Raw genomic sequence first — 22,144 nt, 5'->3', positions numbered from 1 at the left:
CCTCCAGAACCATAGCATCACCACACATCCTTCAGAGTACAGACACTGTACTTCCCACCTTCAGAACCATAGCATCACCACACATCCTTCAGAGTACAGACACTGTACTTCCCACCTCCAGAACCATAGCATCACCACACATCCTTCAGAGTACAGACACTGTACTTCCCACCTCCAGAACCATAGCATCACCACACATCCTTCAGAGTACAGGCACTGTACTTCCCACCTCCAGAACCATAGCATCACCACACATCCTTCAGAGTACAGACACTGTACTTCCCACCTCCAGAACCATAGCATCACCACACATCCTTCAGAGTACAGACACTGTACTTCCCACCTCCAGAACCATAGCATCACCACACATCCTTCAGAGTACAGACACTGTACTTCCCACCTCCAGAACCATAGCATCACCACACATCCTTCAGAGTACAGACACTGTACTTCCCACCTCCAGAACCATAGCATCACCACACATCCTTCAGAGTACAGACACTGTACCTTCCACCTCCAGAACTACAGCATCACCACACATCCTTCAGAGTACAGACACTGTACCTTCCACCTCCAGAACTACAGCATCACCACACATCCTTCAGGGTACAGACACTGTACTTCCCACCTCCAGAACCATAGCATCACCACACATCCTTCAGTGTACAGGCACTGTACTTCCCACCTCCAGAACTACAGCATCACCACACATCCTTCAGAGTACAGACACTGTACTTCCCACCTCCAGAACTACAGCATCACCACACATCCTTCAGAGTACAGACACTGTACTTCCCACCTCCAGAACCATAGCATCACCACACATCCTTCAGAGTACAGACACTGTACTTCCCACCTTCAGAACTACAGCATCACCACACATCCTTCAGAGTACAGACACTGTACTTCCCACCTCCAGAACTACAGCATCACCACACATCCTTCAGAGTACAGACACTGTACTTCCCACCTCCAGAACTATAGCATCACCACACATCCTTCAGAGTACAGACACTGTACCTTCCACCTCCAGAACTACAGCATCACCACACATCCTTCAGAGTACAGACACTGTACTTCCCACCTCCAGAACTACAGCTTCACCACACATCCTTCAGAGTACAGACACTGTACTTCCCACCTCCAGATCTACAGAATCACCACACATCCTTCAGAGTACAGACACTGTACCTTCCACCTCCAGAACTATAGCATCACCACACATCCTTCAGAGTACAGACACTGTACTTCCCACCTCCAGAACTATAGCATCATCACACATCCTTCAGAGTACAGACACTGTACTTCCACCTCCAGAACTACAGCATCACCACACATCCTTCAGAGTACAGACACTGTACTTCCACCTTCAGAACTACAGCATCACCACACATCCTTCAGAGTACAGACACTGTACCTTCCACCTCCAGAACTACAGCATCACCACACATCCTTCAGAGTACAGACACTGTACCTTCCACCTCCAGAACCATAGCATCACCACACATCCTTCAGAGTACAGACACTGTACCTTCCACCTCCAGAACTACAGCATCACCACACATCCTTCAGAGTACAGACACTGTACCTTCCACCTCCAGAACTACAGCATCACCACACATCCTTCAGAGTACAGACACTGTACCTTCCACCTCCAGAACCATAGCATCACCACACATCCTTCAGAGTACAGACACTGTACCTTCCACCTCCAAAACCATAGCATCACCACACATCCTTCAGAGTACAGACACTGTACCTTCCACCTCCAGAACTACAGCATCACCACACATCCTTCAGAGTACAGACACTGTACTTCCCACCCCCAGAATTCCAGCATCACTACACATCCTTCAGAGTACAGACACTGTACTTCTCACCTCCAGAACCATAGCATCACCACACATCCTTCAGAGTACAGACACTGTACTTCATACCTCCAGAACTGCAGCATCACCACACACCCTTCAGAGTACAGACACTGCACTTTCCACCTCCAGAACTACAGCATCACGACACATCCTTCAGAGTACAGACGCTGTACTTCACACCTCCAGAACTACAGCATCACCACACACCCTTCAGAGTACAGACACTGTACTTCCCACCTCCAGAACTACAGCATCACCACACACCCTTCAGAGTACAGACACTGTACTTCCCACCTCCAGAACTACAGCATCACCACACATCCTTCAGAGTGCAGACACTGTACTTCCCTCCTCCAGACAAACATCATCACACATCCTTCAGAGTACAGACACCTCCAGAACCATAGCATCACCACACATCCTTCAGGGTACAGACACTGTACTTCCCACCTCCAAAACCATAGCATCACCACACATCCTTCAGGGTGCAGACACTGTACTTCCCACCTCCAGAACCATAGCATCACCACATATCCTTCAGAGTACAGACACTGTACTTCCCACTTCCAGAACCATAGCATCACCACACATCCTTCAGAGTACAGACACTGTACTTCCCACCTCCAGAACCATAGCATCACCACACATCCTTCAGAGTACAGACACTGTACTTCCCACCTTCAAAACCATAGCATCACCACACATCCTTCAGAGTACAGACACTGTACTTCCCACCTCCAGAACCATAGCATCACCACACATCCTTCAGAGTACAGACACTGTACTTCCCACCTCCAGAACCATAGCATCACCACACATCCTTCAGAGTACAGACACTGTACTTCCCACCTCCAGAACCATAGCACCACCACACATCCTTCAGAGTACAGACACTGTATTTCCCACCTCCAGAACCATAGCATCACCACACATCCTTCAGAGTACAGACACTGTACTTCCCACCTCCAGATCCATAGCATCACCACACATCCTTCAGAGTACAGACACTGTACCTTCCACCTCCAGAACTACAGCATCACCACACATCCTTCAGAGTACAGACACTGTACTTCCCACCTCCAGAACCATAGCATCACCACACATCCTTCAGAGTACAGACACTGTACTTCCCACCTCCAGAACTACAGCATCACCACACATCCTTCAGAGTACAGACACTGTACTTCCCACCTCCAGAACTACAGCATCACCACACATCCTTCAGAGTACAGACACTGTACCTTCCACCTCCAGAACTACAGCATCACCACACATCCTTCAGAGTACAGACACTGTACTTCCCACCTCCAGAACTACAGCATCACCACACATCCTTCAGAGTACAGACACTGTACTTCCCACCTCCAGAACTACAGCATCACCACACATCCTTCAGAGTACAGACACTGTACCTTCCACCTCCAGAACTACAGCATCACCACACATCCTTCAGAGTTCAGACACTGTACTTCCCACCTCCAGAACTACAGCATCACCACACATCCTTCAGAGAACAGACACTGTACTTCCCACCTCCAGATCTACAGAATCACCACACATCCTTCAGAGTACAGACACTGTACCTTCCACCTCCAGAACTACAGCATCACCACACATCCTTCAGAGTACAGACACTGTACCTTCCACCTCCAAATCTACAGAATCACCACACATCCTTCAGAGTACAGACACTGTACTTCCCACCTCCAGAACTACAGCATCATCACACATCCTTCAGAGTACAGACACTGTACCTTCCACCTCCAGAACTACAGCATCACCACACATCCTTCAGAGTACAGACACTGTACCTTCCACCTCCAGAACTACAGCATCACCACACATCCTTCAGAGTACAGACACTGTACCTTCCACCTCCAGAACTACAGCATCACCACACATCCTTCAGAGTACAGACACTGTACCTTCCACCTCCAGAACCATAGCATCACCACACATCCTTCAGAGTACAGACACTGTACCTTCCACCTCCAGAACTACAGCATCACCACACATCCTTCAGAGTACAGACACTGTACCTTCCACCTCCAGAACTACAGCATCACCACACATCCTTCAGAGTACAGACACTGTACCTTCCACCTCCAGAACCATAGCATCACCACACATCCTTCAGAGTACAGACACTGTACCTTCCACCTCCAAAACCATAGCATCACCACACATCCTTCAGAGTACAGACACTGTACCTTCCACCTCCAGAACTACAGCATCACCACACATCCTTCAGAGTACAGACACTGTACCTTCCACCTCCAGAACCATAGCATCACCACACATCCTTCAGAGTGCAGACACTGTACCTTCCACCTCCAGAACCATAGCATCACCACACATCTTTCAGAGTACAGACACTGTACCTTCCACCTCCAGAACCATAGCATCACCACACATCCTTCAGAGTACAGACACTGTACCTTCCACCTCCAGAACCATAGCATCACCACACATCCTTCAGAGTGCAGACACTGTACCTTCCACCTCCAGAACCATAGCATCACCACACATCCTTCAGAGTACAGACACTGTACCTTCCACCTCCAGAACCATAGCATCACCACACATCCTACAGAGTACAGACACTGTACCTTCCACCTCCAGAACCATAGCATCACCACACATCCTTCAGAGTGCAGACACTGTACCTTCCACCTCCAGAACCATAGCATCACCAAACATCCTTCAGAGTACAGACACTGTACCTTCCACCTCCAGAACCATAGCATCACCACACATCCTTCAGAGTACAGACACTGTACCTTCCACCTCCAGAACCATAGCATCACCACACATCCTTCAGAGTACAGACACTGTACCTTCCACCTCCAGAACCATAGCATCACCACACATCCTTCAGAGTACAGACACTGTACTTCCCACCTCCAGAACTACAGCATCACCACACATCCTTCAGAGTACAGACACTGTACTTCCCACCTCCAGAACTACAGCATCACCACACATCCTTCAGAGTACAGACACTGTACTTCCCACCTCCAGAACTACAGCATCACCACACATCCTTCAGAGTACAGACACTGTACTTCCCACCTCCAGAACTACAGCATCACCACACATCCTTCAGAGTACAGACACTGTACTTCCCACCTCCAGAACTACAGCATCACCACACATCCTTCAGAGTACAGACACTGTACTTCCCACCTCCAGAACTACAGCATCACCACACATCCTTCAGAGTACAGACACTGTACCTTCCACCTCCAGAACCATAGCATCACCACACATCCTTCAGAGTACAGACACTGTACTTCCCACCTTCAGAACCATAGCATCACCACACATCCTTCAGAGTGCAGACACTGTACCTTCCACCTCCAGAACCATAGCATCACCAAACATCCTTCAGAGTACAGACACTGTACCTTCCACCTCCAGAACCATAGCATCACCACACATCCTTCAGAGTACAGACACTGTACCTTCCACCTCCAGAACCATAGCATCACCACACATCCTTCAGAGTACAGACACTGTACCTTCCACCTCCAGAACCATAGCATCACCACACATCCTTCAGAGTACAGACACTGTACTTCCCACCTCCAGAACTACAGCATCACCACACATCCTTCAGAGTACAGACACTGTACTTCCCACCTCCAGAACTACAGCATCACCACACATCCTTCAGAGTACAGACACTGTACTTCCCACCTCCAGAACTACAGCATCACCACACATCCTTCAGAGTACAGACACTGTACTTCCCACCTCCAGAACTACAGCATCACCACACATCCTTCAGAGTACAGACACTGTACTTCCCACCTCCAGAACTACAGCATCACCACACATCCTTCAGAGTACAGACACTGTACTTCCCACCTCCAGAACTACAGCATCACCACACATCCTTCAGAGTACAGACACTGTACTTCCCACCTCCAGAACTACAGCATCACCACACATCCTTCAGAGTACAGACACTGTACTTCCCACCTCCAGAACTACAGCATCACCATACGTCCTTCAGAGTACAGACACTGTACTTCCCACCTCCAGAACTACAGCATCACCACACATCCTTCATGCCGCTGTAAATCTGAACATGAAACAATATGAGACTAGATCCAAAGAATATTTATTGAGTTAAGTTACACAAAAAGAGAGTAGTAATCTATTTTATTATAAATTAAATCATATATTTTTATTTGACATGTTTATTAGTAAGTTTATTTTTATTAATGTCACTTATAACAGGCCCGGTGGCCTGGTGGAGGTGGCCCGGTGGCCTGGTGGTCTGATGGTTAAAGCTCCCGCTTCACACACGGAGGGCCCGGGTTCGATTCCCGGCGGGTGGAAACATTTCGACACGTTTCCTTACACCTGTTGTCCTGTTCACCTAGCAGCAAATAGGTACCTGGGTGTTAGTCGACTGGTGTGGGTCGCATCCTGGGGGACAAGATTAAGGACCCCAATGGAAATAAGTTAGACAGTCCTCGATGACGCACTGACTTTCTAGGGTTATCCTGGGTGGCTAACCCTCCGGGGTTAAAAATCCGAACGAAATCTTATCTTATCTTATCGATCGTCTACACCAGGGTCATAATATTTTTTAAAAAATGTGTGAATTAAAAAATAGTGAAAAAATATGATAAAAATTATTTTATTGCATATTTCGAAGATTTAATTCGGTTTGAGGCATTTTTTTTAACTTATTTCAGTAAGTTTATTCAGGTATACACAAATACTGTTACATAGATTATCATGCATAGCAGCATATGTGTAGAGAACGTAAGATAATCCGAAAAACAAGTCAGACAAAGTGACTTATTTCCATTGGGATCCAGTAGTAAGGCCGTATTTCACTTGTTGACCACTGTGGCTCTTCACCTAGTCGCCCTCACACTCACCGATTTGCGGCAGGGCGTCAGCTGATTAATTTAGACTACCTGGTCTCATCTGTCATACGTCGGAAGGGAGGCATGCCAGACATGAACCTTAGTACCTGAGGTTCTTCCCGTTCTGCTGGGCAGAACTCGAAGAACCTCAAGTACTAAGGTCTGACGGAAGCCAGAAGCGTCCAGATGGAGTTACTATGCTACCCTAGAAGAAAGGTAAGCAGATTGCTTGGGTCTACACTTGTGCGTCTACATTAGCTGACACCTACTTACTATACTCTGAGGCTGAAGGGGGTGGTGTTGCCAGTTTCTGGGGGACCCAGAAGATCAACAAAAACAAAGAGCTGCCATCATGCTGTAACTTCGTCCTAGTAGGGTCGGAAACCCTCGGAGTATGGGGCAAGTGAGCCTAGTATGGGCCAACAGGCCTCCTGCAGTGTTCCTCCTTTCTTATGTTCTTATGTTCTTAAGAATCCTTAAAGAGTTGAATGACAAACTCATCATGGAAACCAAGGACCCCAGAGCGACTAGCTCTCTTTTCCAGAGACTCAGTGTTACGATCCAGAGAAGTTATGGCTGCAACATTCTATAGTTGAGATGTAGTCTCTGAGATCTCATCCATGCTGTTCTCTCTCTTTCTCGTCATTTGCCAACCTCTTTTGTATTGCAAATATACATTCTTTGTTTCCCTCCTCTTTACATCACTCACATCAGCTTCTTCTATCCATCCTTGCTCTCATTCTAACCCCCTTCCTATATTCTATGCGTACAAACGCTTGTATTTATTGTAATTCTGTAATATCTTAACCTTGAAGTCCCGCAGAGACGCGCTCCTGCCGCTAATAAACACAGTAACACAAATAACCCGCACATAAAAGAGAGAAGCTTACGACGACGTTTCGGTCCGACTTGGACCATTGACAAAGTCACAGTGTGACTTTGTCAATAGTCCAAGTCGGACCGAAACGTCGTCGTAAGCTTCTCTCTTTTATGTGCGGGTTATTTGTGTATCGTTCCAGTCACGGTATTGTGCCTTTTTATTTATTTATTTTAAACACAGAAGTCTGTGTTAAAAAAAATTGCGTTTTCTAAAAATTCTTTGTGGTTCATAGAAAACGCTTTATTTTTTCACACGCGAGCACAAACATAACAATTACGTCCCTTCAGTAAAGTGAGTCAGTAAAGACAATTAAAAGAAGGATTTACAAATAGCAATAATTTTAGAATTACTGACAAAATGTTAGGTAAAAAGATGCAGAAGAAATTAATGTGATATTTTATTGTGGCAACGTTTCGCTCTCCAGGAGCTTTATCACGGGGCTCTGTGGCCTGGCTATGGGCCCCGTGGCCTGGCTTACGGGGCCCCATGGCCTGGCTATGGGCCCCGTGGCCTGGCTTAAGATAAGATAAGATAAGATTTTGTTCGGATTTTTAACCCCGGAGGGTTAGCCACCCAGGATAACCCAAGAAAGTCAGTGCGTCATCGAGGACTGTCTAACTTATTTCCATTGGGGTCCTTAATCTTGTCCCCCAGGATGCGACCCACACCAGTCGACTAACACCCAGGTACCTATTTGCTGCTAGGTGAACAGGACAACAGGTGTAAGGAAACGTGTCGAAATGTTTCCACCCGCCGGGAATCGAACCCGGGCCCTCCATGTGTGAAGCGGGAGCTTTAGCCACCAGGCTACCGGGCCACCCATGGGCCCCCATGGCCTGGCTTACGGGGCCCCGTGGCCTAGCTGGCCAAGCTCTCGCTTCACACGCTGAGGGTCCAAGTTCGATTCCCCGCAAGGGTGAATACATTCGAGGCGTTTCCTTACAACTGTCGTCCTGTTAACCTAGCAGCTAAAGCAGATACTAAGTGTACTAGGGCCTGGAAAAGAGAAATAAATATTATTGTATATGAGTAAAAGAGCGAAGAGTGGAAATGGCAGGCATTAGGGGGGTACAGGCTGCCATAATTATATTTATCTTTCTTCTTCAATTCCATGAAGAAAGAAATCAGTCATGGGGGTTCGAAAAGGTGAATGGAGTAACAGCGCCCTGGACAGTAAAAGCCCAACAGTTGCCATCCTACCAGAAAAGTAAATGTCACTATCGCCGCAAGGTATGGCAACACCGTATACCCAAACAAAAACAGTGGCACACAGCTCTTATTGTAGCGCTCTTAAGTGGTGATATCCAAATTACTCCAGGACCTCAAACTATTGTGCAGAGGCAAAACAGACAGATAAATAACGGTGATAATGACGGTCTAGTAGCTAGGGATGATAACCTTAACTCCATATGTAATGCATACATAGGTCAATGTGAGACAATACAGCCATTATTATCTCAAACACTACCAAACAGGTGCATACACTGTACTAAAGTACGCATGAAAAACAGAAAAGGCACCTTATGTAAAATGTGTAAGGGGTGGGTGCATGATGGATGTATGTACAATTATAGCAACGGTGCCAGAATTCATTTTGTGTGTAACAAATGCACTTTGGCACAGTTACCCTTTAGCAGTGATGACATTGACTTATCTAATTTTAATACAAATGACCCATTGCCATATATTGATGATTATGATTGTTTTATGAAAACAGGCCTTCACTTTATTCATGTCAATGCAAGATCACTTCTTCCTAAATTGGCAGAGATTAGGATTCTAGCTAACAAAATTAGGGCGGCAGTTATAACCATCTCTGAATCTTGGTTGGATGATACGGTGACTGACGACGAGGTCAAAATAGAAGGTTACAATATAAAACGCTTAGATAGGAACAGAAAGGGTGGTGGAGTATGTGCCTACATTAGAAATGACTTAGCTTACAACCCAAGACCTGATTTAAATAACAATAAACTGGAGATTCTATGGTTTGAAGTGCTGCTTCCTAAGACCAAACCCATCTTAGTAGGAACTAGTTACCGCCCTCCTACCCAGGACCAGTTCTTGTCCAGAGTCTTGTCCGGAGTTGAAAACAATTGCGAGACAATAATACTGGGCGACTTCAATATCTGTTTTCAGCAGCAAAATAACGGGCTATGCAAAAGGTATAAGCAAATTCTAGGATTAAATAGTTACACTCAACTAATTAATACTCCAACCCGGATCACACAGTTCTCAGCCACCCTAATTGACCACATACTTTGTAACCACGCTGAGAACATTAGTCAGTCAGGCGTCATTACCACAGGTCTTAGTGATCATTTCATCATTTACTGCACCAGGAAAATCACTAGGGATAGGATAGGCCTACACAGGACAATAAAAATGAGGTCAACTAGAAACTACAGTAAAGAAACACTTGTAAATAGGCTACACAATTGTGACTGGACAGAGATAACAAGTTGCACGGACGTAAACGATGCCTGGGAAAAATTCAAAACAATGTTCACTACCATTCTTAATAATACTGCACCAGTTAAAGAGGTTAGGATTAAACGAAGAACTGAACCCTGGATGACTACTGAGATATTAGATAATATGAAATTCAGAGACCAGCTGCTAAAAAGATTTAAAGCAAACAGACAGGATATTGCAGCACTAAATGAATTCCAAAGGGTGAGGAACAGAGTACAGAGACTTATAAAAGGAGCAAAGGCAAAGCACTACTGCTCAAAAATTGAAGAGTATAAGCATAACCCCAGAAAGCTCTGGCAACAACTAAAAGTGTTGGGGTATAGCCATAAGCCAGTAGATAGGTCTAACATAGTACTCACTATCGATAACGAGGTATGCCACGAAACATCTAAGGTGGCAAATTGCTTTAATTCGTACTACACATCTGTTGCATCAACACTAGTAAGTAAACTACCAGCTGCATCAAATACCTTCAACACAGACTCTGATAAGTTTCAAACATACTATACCAATAAAGGGGTAACCCCAAACAGTTGTCAACTAGTAAGTGTATCTCATGACTTCATTCAAAAAGAACTAAGCAGGTTAAACCCAACTAAGAGCACTGGCCCTGATAACATCCCGTCTAAGTTCCTAAAAGATGGTGCTTCTGAACTGTCAATCCCTATTGCTCACATAATAAATCTATCAATCACCACTAATACCGTACCGGAGGGGTTCAAGGAGGCCAGAGTTACTCCTATCTTCAAGAAAAATAGTAGGTCTGATGTAAGCAACTATAGGCCTGTTAGTATACTCAGTATAATATCTAAAATTCTAGAGAGGGCGGTGTATTCTCAAGTAGTTAAGTACCTTAATGACAACAACATTCTCCATAGCTATCAATCGGGCTTTAGAAGATCCTACTCAACCGACACCTCCCTTATTAATCTGATGGATTACCTGAGAACTGAAATGTCAAAGGGGAACCTCATAGGTATGGTAACCTTAGACCTGCAAAAGGCCTTCGATACTGTCAACCACAATATATTATGTAATAAACTTCAAGCTATCGGTATAGGTTCTGTAGACTGGTTTAAGTCCTACCTTAGCAACAGGAGACAAATAGTCAAAATCAACAAAACAGAATCAGAACCCCTGCCGATAACATGTGGAGTTCCCCAAGGTAGTATTTTGGGTCCCTTATTATTCATATGTTATGTCAATGATATGCCTATCAGTGTCAAGTGCAAACTCCTACTGTATGCAGATGACAGTGCTCTGTTAGTGTCAGGTAAAGACCCACAAGATATTGCTAATGTTTTAACACTGGAAATGGAGTCCTGCAGCAAATGGTTAGTAGACAACAAACTATCATTACACCTAGGGAAAACTGAAGCCATTCTCTTTGGCACGAAACAAACTGAGAAGGGTAAATAATTTTAATGTTCAATGTAATGGGGAGCCCATCACTTTGGTTTCATCAGTAAAATATTCGGGAATCCCCTTTGACCCATGCATGTCAGGAGAATTGATAGGGAACAGTGTAGTAAAGAAAGCGAATGCCAGACTGAAGTTCCTGTATAGACAAGCACAGTGTCTATCTACTGAGGCTCGCAGGACCCTATGTCTAGCCCTTATACAATGCCATATGGATTACGCTTGCTCTTCTTGGTACTCTGCCTTGACAAAAAAACTGAAAGATAGACTGCAAATCACCCAGAACAAAATCGTAAGATTCATCCTGGGGCTGGGACCAAGAGAACATGTAGGCCAGGATGAATTACAGCAGTTGGATATGCTGAATGTTGAAGACAGTAAAACAACTGAAGCTAAATCATGTTTATAAAATTGCTCACGAACAGTGTCCAGAATATCTTGCTGTCAATTTTGTCAAGGTTGGGAACCAAAGCAATCATAGTACTAGGGGGAGAGAGCACAACTTTGTAGTACCCACAGTCAGTGGCCAGGCTTCAAACACCTTTTATTGTACAGCAATAAAGGAATGGAACAGACTACCCACAAATGTCAAGGCCAGTCATAGCTTGAACCAGTTCAAGAAGACTGCCAAAAAGTGTTTGATGAATGAAGCTACAGAAAGGGAGGGGAATGATTTTCTATTTTTTAGCTAAAATACGTGTAAATTTTACCATATTCCTAGTAATGACCCTCGTATTGTAGATAGTCTTAATGACCCTCGTGTAGTAGATAGTCTTTTTAGTATGATAATAAGATGTTATCTTCATTGTAGAATGATAAGGTGTGGTGTGGGTCGAGGTGTGGTGTGGGTCGAGGTGTGGTGTGGGTCGAGGTGTGGTGTGGGTTGAGGTGTGGTGCGGGTCCAGGTGTGGTGTCGGTCGAGGTGTGGTGTCGGTCGAGGTGTGGTGTGGGTCGAGGTGTGGTGTGGGTAGAGGTGTGGTGCGGGTCCAGGTGTTGTGTGCGTCGAGGTATAGTTTAGGTCAAGGTGTGGTGTGGGTCGAGGCGTGGTGTGGGTCGAGGTGTGGTGTGGGTCAAGGTGTGGTGTGGGTCGAGATGTGGTGTGGGTCGAGGTGTGGTGTGGGTTGAAGTGTGGTGTGGGTCGAGGTGTAGTGTGGGTCGAGGTGTGGTGTGGGTCGAGGTGTGGTGTGGGTCGAGGTGTGGTGCGGGTCAAGGTGTGGTGTGGGCCAAGGTGTGGTGTGGGTCAAGGTGTGGTGTGGGCCAAGGTGTGGTGTGGGTCAAGGTGTGGTGTGGGTCAAGGTGTGGTGTGGGTCAAGGTGCGGTGTGGGTCAAGGTGTGGTGTGGGTCAAGGTGTGGTGCGGGTCAAGGTGTGGTGTGGGTCAAGGTGTGGTGTGGGTCAAGGTGCGGTGTGGGTCAAGGTGTGGTTTGGGTCAAGGTGTGGTGTGGGTCAAGGTGTGGTGTGGATCAAGGTGTGGTGTGGGTCAAGGTGTGGTGTGGGTTAAGGTGTGGTGTGGGTCAAGGTGTGGTGTGGGTCAAGGTGTGATGTGGGTCAAGGTGTGGTGTGGGTCAATGTGTGATGTGGGTCAAGGTGTGGTGTGAGTCAAGGTGTGGTGTGGGTCAAGGTGTGGTGTGGGTCAAGGTGTGATGTGTGTCGAGGTGTGGTGTGGGTCAAGGTGTGGTGTGGGTCAAGGTGTGATGTGTGTCGAGGTATGGTGTGGGTCAAGGTGTGGTGTGGGCCAAGGTGTGGTGTGGGTCAAGGTGTGGTGTGGGTCAAGGTGTGGTGTGGGTCAAGGTGCGATGTGTGTCGAGGTGTGGTGTGAGTCAAGGTGTGGTGTGGGCCAAGGTGTGGTGTTGGTCAAGGTGTGATGTGGGTCAAGGTGTCGTGTGGGCCAAGGTGTGGTGTGGGTCAAGGTGTGATGTGGGTCAAGGTGTGGTGTGGGTCAAGGTGTGGTGTTGGTCAAGGTGTGATGTGGGTCAAGGTGTGGTGTGGGTCAAGGTGTGATGTGTGTCGAGGTATGGTGTGGGTCAAGGTGTGGTGTGGGTCAAGGTGTGGTGTGGGTCAAGGTGTGGTGTGGGCCAAGGTGTGGTGTGGGTCAAGGTGTGGTGTGGGTCAAGGTGTGGTGTGGGTCAAGGTGTGGTGTGGGTCAAGGTGTGGTGTGGGCCAAGGTGTGGTGTGGGTCAAGGTGTGGTGTGGGTCAAGGTGTGATGTGGGTCAAGGTGTGGTGTGGGTCAAGGTGTGGTGTGGGTCAAGGTGTGATGTGGGTCAAGGTGTGGTGTGGGTCAAGGTGTGATGTGGGTCAAGGTGTGATGTGGGTCAAGGTGTGGTGTGGGTCAAGGTGTGGTGTGGGCCAAGGTGCGGTGTGGGTCAAGGTGTGGTGTGGGCCAAGGTGTGGTATGGGTCAAGGTGTGGTGTGGGTCAAGGTGCGGTGTGGGCCAAGGTGTGGTGTGGGTCAAGGTGTGGTGTGGGTCAATGTGTGATGTGGGTCAAGGTGTGGTGTGGGTCAAGGTGTGATGTGGGTCAAGGTGTGGTGTGGGTCAAGGTGTGGTGTGGATATTGATGTGGGTCTGAGTGTAAGTGTTATATAGGGGTAGCAATATTTATAAGTCTTATCCTGCAAGCAAAACTGTTGATTCTTCTTCACTCGGGCCTCACCGTACCTTAACCTGAAACCATATAACGAATTTGCCTCCCCTACTTCCTCATCTAACTCCCTCCACTTACTAACTAACCTGAAACTGAAGAACTAATTCCTAGCATACCTGTAGCTAATCTAAACCTTCGACATCATCTCTAGGTTAATCTTGTTGCCAGATTTTAAACCCTCTCAAGGTTCTGATTGACCAGGTGTGGGCTGGAGCCACATACTCTTCGACAGGCTTGACATGTTGCAGACAGCGACTTAGATCACATACTCTTCGACAGGCTTGACATGTTGCAGACAGCGACTTAGATCACATACTCTTCGACAGGCTTGACATGTTGCAGACAGCGACTTAGATCACATACTCTTCGACAGGCTTGACATGTTGCAGACAGCGACTTAGATCACATACTCTTCGACAGGCTTGACATGTTGCAGACAGCGACTTAGATTCCGAGAAATTATCATGTCTATTGTGTCATGTTATCTAGCGTCGGTAATTTTAGTGCTATCTTTTATCTTTTATCTTTTATCTTTTATTCACAATTTTTAATGTGTGAGAGATACAAAGTAGCTGATATGTTGGCTTAGTTGATATGTTTTTACGAGACAAAGAGAGGAATAAAGAAGTGGAGAGGTGGTAGTAGAGGTACTACTGGTTGTAGTACAGTAGTAGTAGTAGCAGTAGTAGTAGTAGCAGTAGTAGTAGTAGTAGTAGTAATAGTAGTAGTAGTAGTAGTAGTAGTAATAGTAGTAGCAGCAGCAGCAGCAATAGTAGTAGTAGTAGTAGCAGCAGCAGCAGCAGTAGTAGTAGTAGTAGTAGTAGTAGCAGTAGTAGTAGTAGTAGTAGTAGTAGTAGTAGTAGTAGTAGTAGTAGTAGTAGTAGTAGTAGTAGTAGTAGTAGTAGTAGTAGTAGTAATAGTAAGTAGAGGGAGTAGTGGTAGCAGCACAAAACATCAAGCTAACTTTTCGCCCTTCACGACAAGACATAAATTGAGAAAACAAAATAAAACAAACTTTCGGGTTTTCATAAAACAAAAAAAAAACTGGAGCAGAGAAAGAGGTTCCCGTCCAGTGTTTACGGACGAGAGAATTCTCAAAATGTCGCTAAACGTTTCGACTTGAATACAGCTGTCGTGGTAAAAATATATTTCTTGTTAATTTTTGATGCGTGTATACTAGAAAACGTTTCGGTCCTTGGACCTTGACCAAAACAATTTCTGCTAAATATGTCCTAGTGTTTACTTACGTAATTTGTCGGTATCTCTTATCGTGGTTTATACCGAGATATTTACCCCCATTACTTGTTTACCTCTTCCATAGTATTGTTCCATAGTCTTGAACATTGTTCCAGACTATGAAAATATGTTCCAGACTATGAAACAATGTTCCAGAATTTGGAACAAAACTCTTCTCCAGGCTGAGGGACTGACCGCCTCAAAACTACGTCTTCAAGGCTGATTGACTAATGACATCGTCTTCACATCTCTACTGCTTCTGCTGGCTCCTCGGTACTCGACTGGAGAAGCCTACTGTGTAGTCGAAACGTTTCGGAATAAAGCTACCTAACTGTTGCACATATGTCTTAATTGACATTCTTTCTATTTATTTTGGTTTATTTGTGTTGTTAGCTTCCATTTATGGCCCTTCGCCCCTGTGTACCCTATTTCAAACCTTCTGTCCCTATTTCAAACCTTCTGTCCCTATTTCCTCTGTCAAATTCTCTGAGTATCTTATACATTCTAATTATGTCTCCCCTAATCCTTCAGTCTTTTAAGTCACCAGGTTCAGTTGCTGAAGTCGCTTTGTAAACGATTCAGAGAGCCGACAAGTTGATAAATTAGACAGATGTTTCGCCTAACCTATAGGCGTTACCTACCTCCACCTGTGGATTTGTCCAAGGTGACGCCGCCTACGACTGCTTCACCTGCTTCACCTCACCTGTCTACAGTATATAAGGCACTTCGCGCATTGATGGACTGGTTACATTGACTCTAGATTGAGGGACTCATTACCTCAACGTCTCGATCTTCTCCACTCTTATTGAAGAACAAAAGGGAACAATACAGAGGAACAATACACAAATAACCTGCACATAGAAGAGAGGAGCTTACGACGACGTTTCGGTCCAATTTGGACCATTTACAAAGCCACACTAACAGGCTTCTTCTCTCTTTCCTCTTAGTGTGACATTGTAAATGGTCCAAGACTCACGAAATCGTAATGACTGATCGCGGGTTCTATCCCCGCCCGTGGTATGGTTTAAATGGTCCAAGTTGGACCGAAACGTCGTGGTCAGCTCCTCTCTCCTATGTGCGGGTTATTTGTGTGTTTTCTTATTTGTTTTAAAGGAGAAAAGGAATTAAAATTTATTCGAAATAAATTCTCCTAAGATATTTAGAAAAAAAATGGCTGTAATCTTAATAAAAAAGGCCTCCTCTCTCCAGGGTTTTGAGCTTCAAATAAAGTGTAATAAAAAGGTTTCTCCTTTGCTGAGACATGATTAAGAAACATGACACACGTCAGATATAGCGTAACTCACTTCAGACAAAACATGATTCTCATCTGGCCAAAAATAACATGACTTGTTTGGCAGGATAAACTAGGACGTCATGAGTATTGTGATCATAGCTACGTGGAAAGCATTAAACCCACATGAATCACAGCTTCTGAAACACACGAAATAATCAAATTAATACTGATTATCTCTTAAAAAAGAGAGATAATTACATGGGTTGTGTTGTTCGTTGTTCACAAAATGAACAACATAACCGACCCCTCAGGAAAAAAAATATGTAATCAGTTAATTCGTTGTTCATCTTAGCAGAAAAATACCAATGAGTTATTTCCTGATGCTGGGTATATAAGGGATGCTGGAAGGGAGGTGTTTGCCAGTAGCACAAGACACTCTCTGGGATACACAAGTACTCTTCGGTACTCTGGTACACTTCTTCACGTCCACTTGGCAGCAGACATGAGGTAAGTGAAGACGTTTTCCTTCAGAGTATAACTCCTGCAGAGTTAATACAGGATAACTCAAGAAAGTGCACCTTTGTGGCTTATTGGTTCTTAGATACTTAGAGGAAGGTGAAGATTATGAGTGGTCTGTAAAGAGGATAATTGACCTTTAACCTGTGCAAGGTAGAGCTTTAACAGCCCAACTATGAGAATGATATTTATTATATACATATAATATATAATAGCAATTCGCAAACAGGCGAAATTATTTACAAACATTATCTCTTAGTCCACAGCAGAACTAGAACTGGAAGTACTCACAAGTGAGGACCCACTAGAGGTGAGGGGAAAGTGGGGATAGTTGAAGAATAGATTGGGGAGAGGAAAGAACTACAGAGATAGGAAAAGAGTCAGGGCTAAACCCAACAGCAAAGACATTGTAAGGCATTATTGAAGGCTTGTTGTGCCTGTGCTCCTGGTCTCTCCTCTTCAACACGACTGGTCAGGCAAGGTTGGCAGAAGATCGGACTGTGTTATGGCGCCAGATGACTCACGTCTATGGCTGTGGTATTTAAAAGTGAGGATGGAAATATTAGGAATTTTAAAGCAAATGATGATAGTTGTTTTAAATCCATATAGGCATTAAAGCAGCAACAAAAGTGGTTTAGTGATGGCTTAAGTGTAAAGTGGTTGAGTAAAGGATTGTAAAGAGTTCTGAAGAGGTTTTGAAGATTGTGAGGGCGTCTGATAGTGTTGAAGAAGTCCAATAGTCATGGTGAGTCTGAAGTCTACAAGTCTGTCTGTCACTTAGTGTTCTCTAGAAGACGTTCAGAGCTGGTGTGCCAGTCCTGAGGTGGAGTGACTCGCTCGTGGCATAGTCCTGCCACTTCACGTCAAGCACTCAGTGCAGTGCCCGGTTCTGCATTCATTGTAGCCACAGAACATTAATCTTTGCAGTCAATGTTAGAGCAGGTGGAGTGTAAATGATGAGGGGTCTTATAAGAGCAGTGTATACGTGGAATTTTGTGGCAAGACGTGCACATCTCAGCCTATAAAGCCGAGAGAGTGAAATCCTTGCCACATGTGTGAGGTTTCTTAAGTAACTTGTAATCAAGGTTGACACCAAGTACGACTGTGGAAAATGTGATGGTTCTGAGATCAACAGGAGCAGAGATGCCTCGTCTGTGATGGAAATATGTGATTTTAGGCTTGTTGACATTGGTCTGTATTCACCATAATAGTTCCTATGCGCTAATCCTATCCACCTCGTGCTGTGTTCTGTGTGCAGGCCACAGTAGAATTCGAACCTGCAAACTCGGCATTTGAGTACATAGTACTCTGATGCCTTGGGGTGCACAATAAACTAGCCACTACCATCCGCAGGATGGATATGAGGTACACAATAAACTAGCCACTTCGGCGACAAAATCTAATCTAATTTCCCTCTCTCCCACGTACTTTTACACATTCACAAGCTCTCTCATACCCACTCTCCCTCTCTCTCACCAACACTCAGGGTGTTAGCGTGCTCGTGGTTGTTGGTGACAGCAGTGGTGGTGGCGGTCCTGGTGGAGGCAACCTCGGCAAAAGTCTACGGGAAGTGCGAGCTGGCCAGAGTGCTGGAGCAACAATACGGTTTACAACGACAAGCGATTAAGAACTGTACGGATTTCTGACTTCATTCTTCCTGTGACTTCATAGTTTACGCTTTTACACACTTAATGAATAAATAAATGAGTTATATATATAACAAAATCTGAGTTTGGAAATTTGATTTGAAGTATTTTCATGAACAAGTGAAAAATTTGGAAATAAAATAATAAGTACAATCAAGGTGATGTCATGTTACTCACACTGATTTTAGCCTTGATTATTGATGTCTGATGTCCAGTAATATTGACGTTTGTGTTGATGGTTGATGTTTTGTTTCTCTCTCTCTTGACACTAATTCTTTTGCAACCAATCTCCACCACTGCATGATACCACTACCAGAAATACAACCGTCCAACAATCACCACCACACTACCACAACAACAATCACATACCATCACCACCAACCACAAAACCACAGCCTGAATAAGCCATAAGTGCAGCATTCGGGCATATCTTCACTGGAGAGATGGTTTGCCAACCAGTATCTTCATCAATCCAATACCAAGAAAATACCCAAATGATCAGCATGTCTTATTAAATCCACTGTATTGCACAGGTGTCTTATCCACTGTATTGCACATGTGTCTTAGATATCTATTTCTCGGCTTTGTATATCATTAACATAACAGCACTACAGGGGTGTGTATCGCTGAGTTTGAGTCAAGATTCAACACTGCTGCTATCAACTACGACAACGTAGACGGTAGCAAGGACTACGGCATCTTCCAGATCAACAGCATGTACTGGTGTCACGATGGAACCCCAGGTGGCAAGAATATCTGTGGAATTCGCTGTACAGGTGAGAGAGAGAGAGAGTCAGAGAGTGAGTCCTTCCTTTTTAGCAGCGAGAACAGTGTTGTTTCTCCTGATATTGAGTACGATGGATAAAACCTCTATTTCTCCGTACATCGAATAACCTAGTCAGGTTCACCGAATAATAATAATAATAATAATAATAATAATAATAATAATAATAATAATAATAATAATAATAATTCGCCTGGTGGGTAACCTGGTACTCTTGTTTCAGATCTACTGGGTGATGGTTTGAGAGATGACATCTCTTGTGCCCAAAGGATCTACAGTGCTCAAGGATATTCAGCCTGGTTAGTATTTATCTATCTATTTATATCTATCTATCCATCTATCTATCTATCTATCTATCTATCTATCTATCTATCTATATATATATATATTACGATGGTTCTTAATTCTGTCCACAGGGTCGCTTATAACAACAACTGTCGCCATATTGATCTGAACACTTACATGGCCGAGTGCTGGGGTGCAACTGGAAGAGGCTACAACGATCTTTAAGATGGTGATGCTGGGGAGATTTTCTACGGTGCTGGGGAGACTGTGTGGTACTGAAAGAAGACTGTCTACGGTACTGGGGAGACTCTATGGTACTGAAAGAAGACTGTCCACGGTACTGGGAAGACTCTATGGTACTGGGGAAAGACTCTCTCTCTAAGGTTCTGGGGAGAAACTCGAATGGTGCTGGGAGGAAACACTCCAGTAATTTAACTTGTTATAAGAAGGCACGTAATTGGTGACAACTTGACAGAAGTACCCACGAATGTATTTACTTAGGACACCTTTATCTAAGATGCTTTAATTCGTGGACCTTTATGTATCCGACGTTATCAAGGTTCAAGGGCAGAAACGTCTTCAATAAAGATGTACTAAGAACAACAGTGGTGCTTCCCACTGGATCTAATGTTTACACTCACTTTCCAACGTTTCTAAATCACCTGCCCAGACCCACTGATATTTGCGACCCCTGTAGTTATGAATTTCATCTTCCAGCATTTGTACGCCAAGATAAAGAAATTATAACCACTTTCCAGGCTCCCTCTGGTCTGGAACCAGACTGTGTAGGCAGTAACCAAAGAAATGGGTCACAAGTAATCTTCAAATAATTTCTTTTATATCTCACAACATGTGTAATGAAGATCAAAATGGTATACAATACCGACAGGTTGGTAGGTAAGACACATAGGCAACAGTTAGGCAACTTTATTTCGAAATAAAGTTGCCTAACTGTTGCCTATGTGTCTTACCTACCAACCATGTGTAATGAAGTACAATGCCTCACACCACATCAGTGCACTATTCTATACATAATTTTGTACATGTGTGGATTATTTGTGGGTTGTTCCTGTCACGGTATTGTGCCTTTATTATTCTTTAAGAGCATAAGAATGTTGGAACACAGCAACAGGCCTAAATGGCCCAAACTAGGCAGGTTCTTCACCATTCTATAGACATCAATACCCACGTCGTCTCTAGAGTTTGCTAGTTGCTAGTGTGTGTTCAGTAAGACACAATAGGTAGCTTTGGGAAAAGATTAGACAGATAGGTATTGGGTGCGAATGGTTGAGTTTGAGAAGGACCTGTCGTGTATGGGCCAGTAGGCCTCCCGCAGTGTTCCTCCATTTTTATATCATAAAGAACATAAGAACATAAAAATGGAAGAACACTGCAGAAGGCCCACTGGCCTACACAAGGCAGGTCCCCATCAAAACCACCCCTACCCAAAGATACCCAAGAATATACTCACGTACCCAATGACACCAACCAAACCCAGTCCCTCCCACTCATATATTTGTCCAATCTCTTTTTAAAGCTACCCAAGGTCCTAGCCTCGATCACCCTACTCGGAAGATTGTTCCACCCATCCACAACTGTTCGAAAACCAGTACTTACCTATATCCTTTCTAAATCTAAATTTATCCAACTTAAAGCTACCCAGGTTTCGCATATATGTTTTATTCATCAACTTGTCGGTATTAATACCATTAAACCAGTTGCCTGTTTAACTGATGCTGGTATAAACCAGGTTAACAGATACCGACAAACTGGTTGAGAAACACACCTGAGCAAACACTTGGACATATTTATTACAGAACGTTTCGCTCCTGAGACGTTGATCAAGGTCCCAGGTGTGAAAGGTTTTCTAAAATGTTCTAGTGTCTATCTTAACTGAAGCTGTTTGACTGGATTAACCGAACAATGGACGAGGTTAAGTCGTCAATAATTACAACACCAAAGTCTATGTACTTAACTGAAAAAACTTTTTCATTTACAATGTTTTTGTTTGCAATGTTTTTGTTTGCAATGTTTTTGTTTGCAATGTTTTTGTTTGCAATGTTTTTGTTTGCAATGTTTTTGTTTGCAATGTTTTTGTTTACGTTTATGCTTACAATTCTTTTGTTTACAATGTTTTTGTTTACAATGTTTTTGTTTACAATGTTTTTGTTTACAATCTTTTTGTTTACAAAGCTTTTTTGTTTACAATTCTTTTGTTTACAATGTTTTTGTTTACAATGTTTTTGTTTACAATCTTTTTGTTTACAAAGC

The 22,144-nt window shown here is 44.3% G+C and overlaps 1 protein-coding gene and 1 long non-coding RNA gene across 2 annotated transcripts in view; both read left to right on the top strand.

The window, feature by feature from the left end:
• The window catches only part of LOC138855246 (uncharacterized), a 132,529-nt gene that overhangs the window by 103,633 nt on the left and 6,752 nt on the right, over nucleotides 1-22,144 (top strand). The gene's annotated exons all lie outside the window — the stretch shown is intronic.
• Nucleotides 17,034-21,843, top strand: LOC128703000 (lysozyme C). The gene is made up of 5 exons (XM_053797519.2): nucleotides 17,034-17,149; nucleotides 18,645-18,790; nucleotides 19,419-19,580; nucleotides 19,812-19,887; nucleotides 20,005-21,843. Exons 1-5 carry the CDS (start codon nucleotides 17,145-17,147, stop codon nucleotides 20,096-20,098), a joined length of 483 nt encoding a protein of 160 aa, XP_053653494.2. The 5' UTR covers nucleotides 17,034-17,144; the 3' UTR covers nucleotides 20,099-21,843.

Source organism: Cherax quadricarinatus, chromosome 86 (assembly GCF_038502225.1).
Source record: "Cherax quadricarinatus isolate ZL_2023a chromosome 86, ASM3850222v1, whole genome shotgun sequence".
Taxonomy (NCBI): domain Eukaryota; kingdom Metazoa; phylum Arthropoda; class Malacostraca; order Decapoda; family Parastacidae; genus Cherax; species Cherax quadricarinatus.
The sequence above is the reverse complement of the archived record's forward strand: the minus strand, read 5'-3'. Positions and strand labels throughout refer to the sequence as shown.

Excerpts from the sequence above, each read along its gene's own strand:
- LOC128703000 (XM_053797519.2), top strand. Across the intron at positions 18,791-19,418 it reads ACGACAAGCGATTAAGAACT|GGGTGTGTATCGCTGAGTTT; the intron begins GTACGGATTTCT and ends ACAGCACTACAG. Across the intron at positions 19,888-20,004 it reads GCTCAAGGATATTCAGCCTG|GGTCGCTTATAACAACAACT; the intron begins GTTAGTATTTAT and ends TTCTGTCCACAG.